Below are 13,521 nucleotides of genomic sequence, written 5' to 3' on the forward strand. Positions count from 1 at the left end.
GGGCAGATGTCTTTCCCGGTTACAGCCAGCCCAACTTCCTATGTGAAAGATCTATTCTCTCCTGTCTCAGAGATGGTATGATATAAGTACTAAGACAAATGATTAGAATCAGATTACCAGTTGCAGCTCTCTCACTTACCAACTGTGTATCCTCGGGCAAGTTACCTAACCTCTCCAAGCCTCAGTTTCCGATTCTGGAAAAATGGAACAATAGTACCTCCTACATAGGGTTGTTGGGGATACTGAGATAGTTTACATAAATAGACCTGGGCTATTTATGGGCTTAGAAAATACCTCCGTTAAACTCGCTCCCAGTTAAAACAAGCAGACAGAAGGTTATGGAGTAAGGGTTATCTTTATTTGAATTGCAAAGTATAAATATAAACCAGATTTGGAAATTCAGGTTTGTAACAGTTCAGTAATGGCACCAGAAACTTCCAGAAGGGACCACGACAGCATACCTTTGTAGTTTTGGTGAGGTGGGTGGGTTTACACAAAAGCCCTCCTCACCTCCAACCTTCTCTGTAGCAACTGGTAGGTTATCAATTACTAAGAACAGTCAGCTCCAACGTTTCCTGTTCCTCCTCAGCCTTTTTCTTTGCTAATACCTTTTCTAGATTATCCTCTGCTGCATTGACCCCTGCATGGAGTAGCACCAGAAGAATGGCAGGATAAGAGAAATGTCTTGACACAAGGGACAGTGAGTTCCCACTCTGTGGACCTGGGCCCATGGAGGGTGAGGGGCCAGGAAAGCTGCAGGCATGGAAGCCCAACTTCTTCTGAGACTGGGCAGGGAGAGGACACAGGGGAATACCGATATCTGTTACATCTTGACATCAGCACCTTGGGCTTTCAAAACACAAACGGTAGACACAATCGCCTAGGCAAGACTGCCGTCCAACTCATAGAGTGGATCTGACAAAGTTAATTCCTACATCCTGACCATACAGAACTCCCCCTGTGGCACTCAGATGGTGGAAGATCGTCTGAAATGTGGACAGACAATAGATTACTACAGATGGATCACAGAGCCATCTCACATTTGCAGCAGAGGAGAGTAATGCTGAGCCAGATGGTGGGGGATGCAGGGTGGAGGGCCAGGAAATTGCCAAAGTAACAGTCTAGGCACTTGAAATATTATTGTTAGATTGTTAAAAACTAAATAAATTAACATACATAGAATAAAATAAATATATAATTTAAGAGGCATTTTACAAACAAACAAACAAAAATAGTTGTTATTTTTCCATCTGGGTAGAAGTCCCAAAATTCAGAGTTCTCAGGTTTATGGTATTTCACAGTTAACTCATCAAATCCAGCACTGAAGGGTCCAAATGGTAGATCCCTTGGTGGCTTCTTGAGTACATGGCTTCTCAATCTTCGTTACTTTCTTCCAGTCCCCGAATCTTTTTCTTCCTCTCCTTCTTTTTTTTCAGGCAAAGATCCTGGAGCATATGGAATTTAACTGGCATTTTAATCCAGAAGATAAGTGTTTAAACAAACTTATGGGGGTAAGTAGGGCTTGGCGGAGGAGAATCAGAAGGGCACGAAGGTCCCTCACTTTTGCTTTCTTCTGACCCAGATCCCACAGGACATATTCTGTTTGGCACTTGAAGGCTCTGGTATTTTGGCAAAGCAGTTATGGGAGGCCCAATTTAGATGGCAACTGGGGATGAAGGAATCTTCATGGCTAGTTGTGAAGTCCTTCCCCTCTGCAGAGTCTGTGATCAACTTGTATCTTCTCAGAGGTAGCAGTCCCCAGCTGATTCCTAAAGCACAAGAAGAAGGCATTTAAAGCTGCATCCAGCTTAAGAGGTCTTAAGAGTCTCCTGGGTCCAGCTTTAAGAAGTGGAAAGATCTTCTGGGAAGGGGTGGGAAGGAGAAGAGACGAGGACGAGAGAAGCTGTCTTCTCAGGCATTGGTCTTGGGTATCTCTCTAGCAACTTCCACCCTAAGTGGAGATGCAGCACCGAGAACCTTTTTGAAAACAATTCTGCAGTGGGACCCTGACTCCATAGTAGCCTGCCCCCTAACTCCTAGGTCAAGAGAAGAATTCAGCATGCCTAGAAACAGATCTAGGAAAGGTGGTGATGGTACCATGGGGCAAAGGATGGACCATTACCTTGAGCACAGGTTTCTCTCAGTGGGACGTAGTCATGCCCAATTTCACTTTCTCTTCATTTTCCACATCATAACCTCCTCTCCTGTGGTACCTGAGGAAAGTAAGTTTTGTGAGCAAGCTCTGCCTGCTACAACAGGGTGCAGGTCCCAGAGCTGGTCCTTCCAAAAGATTCTGGCCCAGTGATTCTCTCCATACTTGGAAAAGCCCAGAGGATACAGCAGCTCAACAGACGTCTGGCCAAAGGTCCAACTGCCCCGAAGGATGCCTCTCTCTAATGTCAGGCTACAATTTGCTAAGAACTTTCACCTCATTTATACAATCCTCACAACATCTTTATGAGGTAGGGGAACAGAGATTACAATCACTGAAAGATTACAACCCTTAGAAAGACAGGTAACTTGATCCAGGTCTCACAACAGATGAGTTGCACTGCTTGTAAATGGGCACAGAGTGCTTAGTAGGTCTCCTCAGTCTAGAATATAAGCTGGATTGAAAGCATGGCCTGGGGACTAGATGCCTCAGATTTGGAAGGATACACCAATAGCACCACCCATGCCCTGACTACCAAACCACACCCTAATGCCATCAGAGAACAGAGTCAGGAAAAAGAACTGTGTGAAGATGTGGCTCCATGGGTGGGTTGCTGAGCCTGCTGTGAGAAGCAGGACCTCCTATGGCCTGGCAATTTTTGCACTGGGCTCTAGACACTGGACATATGTCATACCAGAGAAGCCAGGTTCTTGGAGAACCTGTACCCAGGAATGTTAGTCAGACTCCTAGCCCAGGATTTGTGGGGTTAGAGGGCTCATGTGACCATCAGGTAGAAGATCCTGGAGGAGGAGGAATAGAAGTGATTTGCAAAATCAGCCTGTAACACTCACCAAAACATGAGAAGCCCCACGATGACCAGCAGACAGACAGATGACAGCACCACGACCACCACAACCAGGATGGTGGTGTGATCATACGTATATAAACGATTTTTCACTGGGAGGCTCAGCCCATGGCACCTCTCTCCATGGTAACCCAGGTGGCAGCTGGTCCAAAACAGAACAAAGCAGAGATGAAGTTAGTGGTTTGGCTTCACTCTTGGCAACGGGCCACCTACATAAGCCAGAGCCCACTCCTCACAGCTTCAGCCTGTCAGTCCCCAACTGTGATTCCTGTCCTTCCTCTAGCCTTCTCTAGTACAAGACTCTTTAGAAGCCCCTCTAAAGGCTCTGTGGCCTTCCTCCTTCACTCCACGCCCTCCCCTTCTTCATTCCCTTTGGTCCTCTGGCACAAAATTCCTGCTCCAGGCAGGGAAAAAGCAAAGGAGGACTTCAGGTCTTGGCTAGATTGTTCCACGTGTGGATGATTAATTACATGTGTGTTAAAATGTTCAGAGGACTTGGGCACAAGAGCTGGTGGGTTGAACTGAGTGGATTCAGTATCACTCCCTGTAGTGAGGCCCCTCAATGCTCTGACCCAGAAATAAACCCAGCCTTCCCCACCAATGCTTCCAGCGTCCAGTCCCTCTGCCACTGCCCAGCCTATTAATAGGCCCTGTTCCTTTGCCAGAAGTCATTTTTCTCAAGTTTCCTTCATTTAACTCCCAGCTCCCCCTGGGTGCAAGGCCCAACTTGAAAGCTGAATTTTGGCTTTTGGCCTCTGAACGCTGGGCTATCAGGCCTACTTCATCCCAGGACAAAGCAAACAAACCAAGAAAACATCTTCTTGCCTAGCTGTCCTGCCAGTACATTTTAGAATGTCAGAAAAAACCCCTTGGCTTTTCTTACTCAAGAAATAAATCAGATGGCAACTGCCTCTTCCAACACAAAACTTTTCCTGGAAGCCCTTGGGAAGACTGAGAAGTGCCTACAGTTGAACAAGCACATTCACGTCCCTTCCTTTTTTTGCGGGGGAGCTGCGCGACACGGCTTGTGGGATCTTAGCTCCCCGACCAGGGATTGAACCCAGGCCCTCAGCAGTGAAAGCGCGGTCCTAACCACTGGACTGCCAGGGAATTCCCTCACATCCCTTTCTTTATCTGAGCGTCCCAGAGATCCTTTGCTGTAGGCAGGAGCCCATGTTACAGAAAGGCAGAGCTATTTTCCCCACAGTCACATAGCAGGGCAGAGACATAGACACAGATTGTCTGACGGTGAGCTCAGTGTGCTGCCCACACACATCCATAAATGCCCATTCAGGGACACAGTGGCACTGTCTGCCTGGGGACTTTAGGCCACTAACTGCTGAAGGAAGCACCGAGAACCTGGTGGCCCTCTAATCTGAACTGCACATCCTCTGGGGAAAAGGTTAGGCACCTGGTTCCTTAGAGCAAGGAATCCCTTCTTCCTGCCGAGAGGTATCAGGAAAGTTCCAAGGAGCAGACCTATCAGGCCCAGGGGCCGGGCTGCCCCTGCCTTCCTGCCCAGCACCTCTTCCCTTCCCAGCTCCTCCTGGGTGTTTCGGGGAACCACCTCACTGCAGGATAAATGTAGGTCAGGCCCACAGCAGAGCACACAGCTCCTTGCCCAGCCTCTCCATGCATCTGTCCCATTGGCCAGGTGGACAAAACAATGACCCCTATCCTGCCAGGACATAGAGGCTGCTCTTAGGAGCACCCCTGGAAAATCACTTGTTCAAAGCAGTTTACAGTTTATAAGACACTATCCTTATCGACTAGCTTAACTGAGACTCATAACACCCTGGTAGCCAGGTATAACCTCTTTTACGTATTGAAAGACTAAGATTAGGGTCAGAGAGAGTAAATGATTTGCGAAACGTTTCACAACTAGGGAGCAGAAGGGCCAAATTCCAAATTCATAATTCTTTCCATTCTGAACAGTGTAGGTTACCCCAAGGAAATACATATCTAATGGGCTTGATGGATTTCTGGAGCAGAAACAGAGAGCGGTCTGACTCTGCTCTCTCAGTTACTATTACTGTTATCTTCAATGATAAATAACAATTAATAGCACACATTACTTACTTATAGGCTTACACATTACTTACATAGGCTTACTATGAGCCAAGTACTCTGTGCTAATTGCTTTACAAGGATCATTTCATGTAATCTTAAAAACATCTCTATGAAGTAGGAGTTACTATCCCCATTTTAAAGATGAAGAGACTGAGGCTAAACTTCTATTATATAACCTGCCCAAGATTACACAGGTAGTGAGTGGTAGAGCCAGGATTTGACCCAGCAGTCTGGCTGACTTTAGAGACTGTGCTTTCCTGCGGGGAGGGAAGCTGAAGTTGAGTCTGTTTTTCACTTCCAGCCCATCATTCAACCCCACAGGTACTTACTCAGATGATAGAAATAAAGCTTGGCCTCAGAGTCCCGCAATTCAGTTACATAATCCCTCCACCCCCACCCTGAGTCAAAAGCATAATAATGTAAACATCCTAATATTACCCACATCCCCCTCCCTTTGCAGACAACTTCTGGCTCCTCCAGGGAAGGAGCATTCCAAGCATCCCAGGGTGAGGGCAAGATCGTGTGTCTTGCCCAGAGCCAGTGACCCATCAAACCGGGATGTGTTCCTCCTACCCACGTCTGTGGTCCATTTCAGAACTTGTATTACAACAGAAGCAAGGACCCTCTAGAGTACAGAGACACCTTCCAAATTGGATTTCTCCATCCCTACCCCAGGAGGTGGAGGGGGCACCATTTGGCGGAGGGGACTCAGAATACACGAGTTCCAGACTGGTCCTGCTGCTATTTCTAGCCAGGTGATCTGGAGCAAGTTACGGTCGCGTTTCCAAGCTTCAGTTTTCTCATGTGAAAGGCAGGAATAATAAATGCCTACCTCACTAGAGCTTTGTGAAGATCAAATGAGATAATACAAATAAAAGCACTTAATAAAAGGCCAAGTCCCACATGTGTGGGAGTTACTATATAATCAGATTCCGGAGGATACTGCCCATATCCTGAGGAAGGGAGCACCAAAGTCAGATGGAGCCAAAGAGAAGGGGGCTCGCCATTCCTTCTTGGCATCTGGGCAGTGAGGCCAAGTAGAGCCTTCAGGCCTGTCTCTCTTCCAGCTCTGAGTCCTCGTCAGGCTAACTGTCCCCAGGTTTCCTGCAGCCACAGGAAACTTTGCAGCCAGTTTCTGGGTCAGAAGCTCATCAGGAGCCCCAGGAAACTGCTCTTTGAGGGCAACTTTTGGCTGGTGACACAAAAGGGTTTTCCTGTGGGTGATGGCTGCAGAGGGCTGGTTTAGGAAGCCGGCCAGCCTCAATCTCACCACGGCAGCCTGACACACCCCGGCTGGTGGTTGCTGGGTCTGGAGGCAAGAAGGAGCCACAAAGCGTCCCAGATGTAGGTGCCCAGATGTCACATTCTCCCAAACCAGGAGCTCTGTGTCTTTTTGCTGCCTTCTGCCCTGAGTACCAAGGGCAGGAGGCAGGAGGCAGCCAAGCCAGACACAGAATCCAGCCCCTTGAAAATCTGCCTAGGAAGCAGACACAGAGTCTTCACATCAGATTCCATGCTCTTCAATTAGTAAAAGCCTTCGGAGACCTCTAGTATAATAGCTGCCCTCTGTAAAATCATGCTCCAACTCTGTAAGAACAGACAGGGAAGAAGGACGCAATCCGACACCCAGTGCAGCCTGGGGGCATGAAAAGCATGTTGGACTGGAAGTCAGGCACCTGAGTGCCTGTCCTGTTTCCACACACTTTATTTAGCTGTTGATCTCAGACAAATCACTTCCTACTTCCGGGCTCCAGTTTCCTCATCTTTCAAGTACAGACAGCAAGCCCTGCCTACCCAGCAGAGGGCTTTTGAGAATACAGGGCTGTATTTTCCCGTCCCCTAGAATAGCTGGCACCAAGTAGGTGCTCAACAGAGACCTGTTGGGCTCAACTCATATTAAATGTAAACTGTAAAGCTCCAGGGCAAAGGAAGGAAGGCACTGTCACAGTTACCATCACCATCCCTAGGGTCACCTTGACCCTGGACACCATTATCTAGGTTCTCTGGGCTTAGGTGGTCAGTCAAGCTCAGCTCTTCAGGAGAGCAGCCTTAAAAGGGTTCTCAGCTGAGCGGTGGAAGTCCATCCACCAACGCCCTGGACCAGTTCGGCTGAGACAGATTTCTGGCCTCGATCCATCTTGACTACGCTCAGAGTCACTGCCTCCACCCTGTGCTAATGAGGCCAGTTTACAAATTTAGGACAAACATTCCCTACCCTGTCTCAAGACTTCTGGAAGAATAATTTGGGGACTGTCTAGGTCACTCTTTTTTTTTGTTTTTTAACATCTTTATTGGAGTGTAATTGCTTTACAATATTGTGTTAGTTTCTGCTGTATAACAAAGGGAATCAGCTATATGTATACATATATCCCCATACTTCCTCCCTCTTGCGTCTCCCTCCCACTGTCTAGGTCACTCTTAAGCAACCCCCTCCAATACCAAGCTCTTGACAAGGATATGAAAGGAGAGGATGCACAAGTGACTGTAGACATGGAGGGGGGTGATGGGTCTGTCTGACAATTGCCAAATACAGGGCAACTCTGCTATATGAGATCAGATGGGACAAGGAAGTTTTAAAAAAAACCCCAAAGGAGCTGTACCAATCACAGCAGAAGAGATGCGAGGCAGCCAGCCTTCCTGACAGGCTGGGAAGCGGTGTGCACACAGCAATCTCCTGACTCTGTCCAGAGTCTCCCAGGTCACCGAGGCTGCCACTCCACAGAAACTCAGGCCCAGCAGAAGAGAGTGCATGTTTACAGCCTGATGTGGGTGTTGGTCTCAGGCACAGTGGCGACATTATGCCTGCCACAGAGCATGGCAGTGTCGTCACCCCTGAGGGGTTGCCAAGGCAGCCATTTGCTGGGCTTGGCCTAGCAGAGTGGCTGGGGAACCCATGGCCTCTCCACCCACACCCCTGCCCAGGGAAGGGGTGGTGCTGCCTGACCGGGGGCTGATGCCTACTGAGTTGGGTTCCATTTTCCGTTAATCTTACACAGAGGAAGTGTTCTCCCACCCCCATAGCCAAAGGTCAATACCCACCATGTCCCCCACCTCCTGGCCCTCGCCAGGGTGAGGAAGAAGGGAGGAGGGGCTTCTCCTTGCTCCCACAATGATTGCTTTCTCTACAGTCCTGCCATGTCTTAGAATCAACCCACATTTGCTCACTCACATGCACATATGTCTGAGTACACATACTTGCATAGCACATATCCAAATGCACCTCATACCTACCTGCAGGACTTGGGAAAGAAGGCCACGGGAGCTCCACTCCACCCAGGAGCCCCACTCTGCCATGTTTCCTACTGGCTTCTCCCATCTGGAGTAGGGCATGAGGCAGAAATGAAGAACCTACCTTCAGGTGTCAGCTCTCCTAGCGTGTGCTCATTTCTGAGCAAGCAGGAAATGCCCCCAAAGATGAAAGAGCGTCACAAACCCACGCCACAGGAAATTGCATCCTATGCTGGGGGGAGCCCCTTCCGCTGACTAAAAATATTTCCCCTCCTCCCAACTTCCTCCCAGAGGTTGAGAAGAAACTGAGTGGATTTATGAATTCAAGGAACAGTGACAACCAGGAACAGCCACCAGGCTGACAAAGAGTGAGCTGTTAACAGTCAGCCCCGTGGAAGAGACACTTACATGCAGGATGGAGCCCGGAGCTCCTTCACGTATTTGCATTCTCCGTGGATGCAGAAGTCCTTGTATTTCCGAAGACATGGGTCTCTCTTCTTCCCTAACCCCTTGCCTTTCTTCTTTCTTTTCCCACGCTCCTCCTTGCTTGGTGTGGCCAGAGCTTGTGGCTTGGAAGAGAAAGCAGCTGCAGTAGAAAAGTACCCTGTTAAGTCTTTGACTTCCTCAGGGGAAAAAATCAGAACAGCACAGTGTCTGGAAGGATGTTTTGATCCTACCTGAAGTCAGAGGCCTGGGAAGGCCTCTCGGCTCAGTGCCTCCCAAGAGCTGAAGGAAGACTGGGCAGACCTCCCAAAAGTGGTGGAGGAAGTAGAGGCTGGGGGGTCCCAAGGAAGGCATTTCATAAACTCAGTTTAAGGACCTCATTCTATGGACTTGAGGACACGGGGAGGGGGATGGGTAAGCTGGGACGAAGTGAGAGAGTGGCATGGACATATACACACTACCAAATGTAAAACAGATAGCTAGTGGGAAGCAGCCGCATAGCACAGGGAGATCAGCTCAGTGCTTTGTGTCAACCTAGAGGGGTGGGATAGGGAGGTTGGAGGGAGACGCAAGAGGGAGGGGATATGGGGATATATATATACGTATAGCTGATTCACTTTGTTATACAGCAGAAACTAACACACCATTGTAAAGCAATTATACTCCAATAAAGATGTTAAAAAAAAAAAAAGACTACTGGGTCCAAGTGACACTAAAAAAAAAAAAAAAGGACCTCATTCTAAGAATGCTAGCTTCTGTTGAGTAACTGCAGCTGATTGGGCAATTCTACTGACCTCACCCCCACCCCACTGTCCATCCTCATCTCCTACTCCCCCACGCCCACTTGGTTCTATTTTGGCCTTAAATCAGCCTCATTTCCTGATGCTGCACTCAGTGACCCATTTGCAGGAAGACAGCGTCAGAGATAAAAATTGCTTTTGGAGAAGGTACTTGGAGGGTATTTTAGAGGGAAGAGGCTCCTAAAATAAGAACAGTGCCCATGTCCAGGTGGTCCTCTCTGGGGTACCCATTAGCAGCAGCGGACCATGATCCCAGAGCAGAACCAGGCTCAGGGACAGCAAGCAGGCCACCCCTGGTCAGAGATTTGCTGTTTTAACTTTTTAAATTTTTTTTAATTTAAAAAATATTTTTATTGATCTATAGTTGATTTACAATAGTGTGCTAATTTCAAAGAGCCTTGCTTTTTTGACATCAAGCAAAAATTTACCCTGCTCTGTGTGCTATTTGCAGCTCACCACTTCTCTCAAAGGTCCATTTACATTTATCCCCAGATGTCCTGTTTATAGCTCCCTAGGATGGGGACTACAGTGCACAAGAAGCAGAAAGATGGAAAATAAAGAACTATCAGACGGAACTAGAACAATGATAACTCTCCCCATTCTTTCCACACTTAAAAAGGGAAAAACAACCTCACACAGACATCCAGCTGGGACTGATCATGGGCTATGCCCATCAGCCCAGGGGTCTGACACAAGTCTCCCCTCCCCTGTCCCAGCAGAAAAAATGTGCCTGCTGTCTATGGCTATAGCCACATGTCTGGCAGAAGGATGAGCATCATACATTAGACTGGAGTCCTAGGATCCTCAAGGTGGAATTGACTTCAAAAAATATGGCTTTCCATTTTCAGATGAAAAACTTGAGGTCCCAAAAGGCAGTGACTTGCCCAAGGTCCTACAGTTTGGGGATCTGAAATGTGGTCTCTGGACTCCATATCCAGTGCTCTTTCCCAACACACCAAGCTGCCTCACACAACCCAGTCCCCTCTTCCAGACAAGCCCAGAGCACCTGGGATGCTGAGCCAGGAATGAGACAATGAATGGGCTCTGAAGTCAGCAGACCCGTGTTCGAATTTCAGCCATGTGATCTTGGGCAAGTCACTTAATCTCTCTGAACCCTGGAGCTCTCGGTAAAAAGTGGAGAACAGGTGTTCCTATCTCAGAGGGTTGCAGCAAGGATTAATTAACCCACAATAACATGTTAAGTGCCTAGAATAGAGGAGGCACTTAATAAATGATAACAGTTATTTATTTCAGGTGATAGGATTCCTAGACCTGAAAAATAGTCTTTGCCCAGCAAACCCAAGAAAAAAGAAGAGGCAGATGCCAGTAGTCCCATAGACTCTTGTTTCCTCTGGTGCAGACCCAGGCCCTTTCAGAACTCAGAAGGTGAGGCAGATGCTCAGAGGAAACCAGTGACCATGGCTGTGGTGAAATTGAGGCAGGAGGGCCCAGCCGATCAGAAAAAGGAGGGAGAGGGACTTCCCTGGTGGCGCAGTGGTTAAGAATTCGCCTGCCAATGCAAGGGACATGGGTTCGAGCCCTGGTCCGGGAAGATCCCACATGCTGCGGAGCAACTAAGCCCGTGCGCCACTACTGAGCCTGCACTCTAGAGCCCACGAGCCACAACTACTGAGCCCGTGTGCCCCAACTACTGAAGCCCACACGCCTAAAGCCCGTGCTCTGCAACAAGAGAAGCCACCGCAATGAGAAGCCCGCGCACCACAATGAAGAGTAGCCCCCGCTCTCTGCAACTAGAAAAAGCCCACGCGCAGCAACGAAGACCCAGCACAGCCAAAAATAAATAAATAAATTTATTTATTTATTTAAAAAAAAAAAGAAAAGGGAGAGGGAGAGTGACAGGGTGACAGCCAGGCTCCTGAGGGGAGAGGGAGCAGTGAGTCAGGTCTGCAGAGCTAGGAGGAGCAGCTGTGTGGGTGGAGGGTGAGTCACAGCCCAGCTCTGCCCTGCCTATGAGGAGAGGGCCAGGAGAATCCAGGTTGTTCAGGCCAGGAGTGACCCCCAGAGGGCCACTGTGAGAGGATGGAAGGTGGCAACCCAGCCTCAGCTTTGGAGCAGACCCTTGATGTATACTAAATAGAGACAGCACCTAAGGGAAGCTCTGGGTAAGGAAGAAGGGCGGCAGAGGAGCAGATGGAGCTAGAACAGGTGGATATCTTTCCAACCAAATATAGTCATTCCGGGGCTCCAGGGCTCAGTCCCTGCTCCACCCTTAAGAATCTCTGCAGGTGACTGGGGGCAAGGAAGCAGGCAATACTGGAGGCTCTGGACTCTGCCCTGTGCTTGCATTTACTTAGCCACAGCACCTCTGCCGGTTGAAGGATCCCATTTGGCCCTTCCTCCCTTGGAGTCTCTCTCAGGGACTCAAGGTGGTCCGGAAGTATCCAGGCTTGTGTAGGATTTGTAGACACCCAGCATATCAATACAGCTCTCTAGGGACCCAGTGCTCAGCATTCACAGCCTCCCGAGGAGGTGCTGGCCTAACCTGGGGGGGGACCAAGTGTTCCTCGTTCCCCTGTTTCCCCAACCTGGAGACAGGTGGATGGAGGAGACTAACACTGCACACCTTGTATGTGCCTAGCATCTCCACATCTGTTACCTTATTTTGTACATAATAGTCAGTTGAGGTGGGAATTAGGACTTGTGCACATTTTTTCATAGAAACTCTAAGGAAAGCATCTCAACCATTCCTTGTTACTATCACCCAGCTTACCTCAGAGGAATGTACCAACCCCACACACCTTGCCTGTTTCAATTTGCCTCAGAGTATCCAGAAAGGCAGCAACGTGGCATGTGAGACCACGTTGGGCAAGAAAGACAACAGGATCTACATTCTAGGACCCCCCAGTGAGCTTGTCAGGCCAAGCGGCTTTTCCTTGAGGTCCTCCATGAAACCCCCAAACCACAGGTGTGCCCAATCGTTATAAATGCCAGATCCACTTATTCTTCAACTGTCCACCGGGGTCCGAGGATGGGCATCCCTCACACCCACCTCTGAAAAGGTCCAGGTCTGTCTCTTCCAAGTCCAGGACTTCCCGGCCTCGGCCACCTCCCGGGGGCAGCAGCTGGTCCGTAGATTGAGTAGGGGAGTCCAGATTGCTGGTTCCAGCCGCCAGCCCTCTCCGAAGCCGCTCCAGGCTGTCGCCGGTCACCAACGCCGAGAGCACTGAGGGTGAGGGGCGAGGCCGCTTCAGACCCCCCGCCCAGACCCCCGTCGCCACGTACCGCTGCCGGCGCCCGCCTGCCAGGGAGCACGGGCCCCACCAAGTGGCCCGCGCCGGGGGCGCTGCAGCGATCTTCCTCCGTGTCCCCAACAGAGCGTCCCCATCCCCCCCGACCCCCGGCAGCCCTCTTACCTGCAGCCAGAAAGAGCTTCAGCACCACCGACGGCAGCAGCTTCATGGTCCCGGACTCGGCGGAGGCGGCGAGGCAGCAATCCCTTTGGAGGCGGCGGCCACCGGGCGCTGGCACGGGAGCCGGGCGGGAGGAGCGCAGGAGACCCTGCCGGGCACGTTCTGCTGCCGGCCTCTGGGTGCAAGCCTGGCTGGGATCTGCGCGGAGCTCGCGGCCGCTGGGCGTCTCTGTATTCACTCCGTCTGTCCGTCCGCCCGAGCACTTGAGCCTCAGTCAGGATGGCCAGCTGCCTTCCGCGCGCAGCTCCCTCGGTAGACTGAGCGCTCCCGAGCTTGCGGCCGGGAATAAGGCTCCTGGAGGCGCCGAGGCTCCGCCCCGCCCCCTGCCGCCCCGCCCCCACCTCCTCCTGCGCTGGGACTCCCGCCCGGCTCCAGGCGCCTGCCGCCCAGCCCCGCACCCCGTGGGCGCGGCTGGGAAAAGGGGCGGGAGAAGGGGGCGGCGCTCACATATTTTGGGACTAGGCCAGGGCAGCCGCGGCCTGACTGTGGGTAGGGCTGCTGACCGGCAGGTGGCGGGGACCAGCTCCTACC

General features: G+C 50.3%; 1 protein-coding gene across 2 annotated transcripts; it reads right to left on the reverse strand.

Annotated features, from left to right (window-relative positions):
- Positions 1-336: 336 nt before the first annotated feature.
- HBEGF (heparin binding EGF like growth factor) lies at positions 337-13,262 on the reverse strand. Of its 2 annotated transcripts, XM_061189681.1 has the most exons (6): positions 12,934-13,260; positions 12,570-12,743; positions 8,724-8,901; positions 3,004-3,159; positions 2,123-2,213; positions 337-1,769 (listed from the first exon to the last, which is right to left on the reverse strand). In XM_061189681.1, exons 1-5 carry the CDS (start codon positions 12,977-12,979, stop codon positions 2,141-2,143), a joined length of 627 nt encoding a protein of 208 aa, XP_061045664.1. In that variant the 5' UTR covers positions 12,980-13,260; the 3' UTR covers positions 337-1,769; positions 2,123-2,140. The 2 variants fall into 2 exon arrangements, with proteins under 2 accessions (XP_061045664.1, XP_061045665.1); XM_061189682.1 differs by lacking the exons at positions 337-1,769; positions 2,123-2,213; positions 3,004-3,159 and adding an exon at positions 8,177-8,403 and having other exon boundaries at positions 12,934-13,262.
- Between the last annotated feature and the right edge of the window lie 259 nt (positions 13,263-13,521).

Source organism: Eubalaena glacialis, chromosome 4, assembly GCF_028564815.1.
Source record: "Eubalaena glacialis isolate mEubGla1 chromosome 4, mEubGla1.1.hap2.+ XY, whole genome shotgun sequence".
NCBI lineage: Eukaryota > Metazoa > Chordata > Mammalia > Artiodactyla > Balaenidae > Eubalaena > Eubalaena glacialis.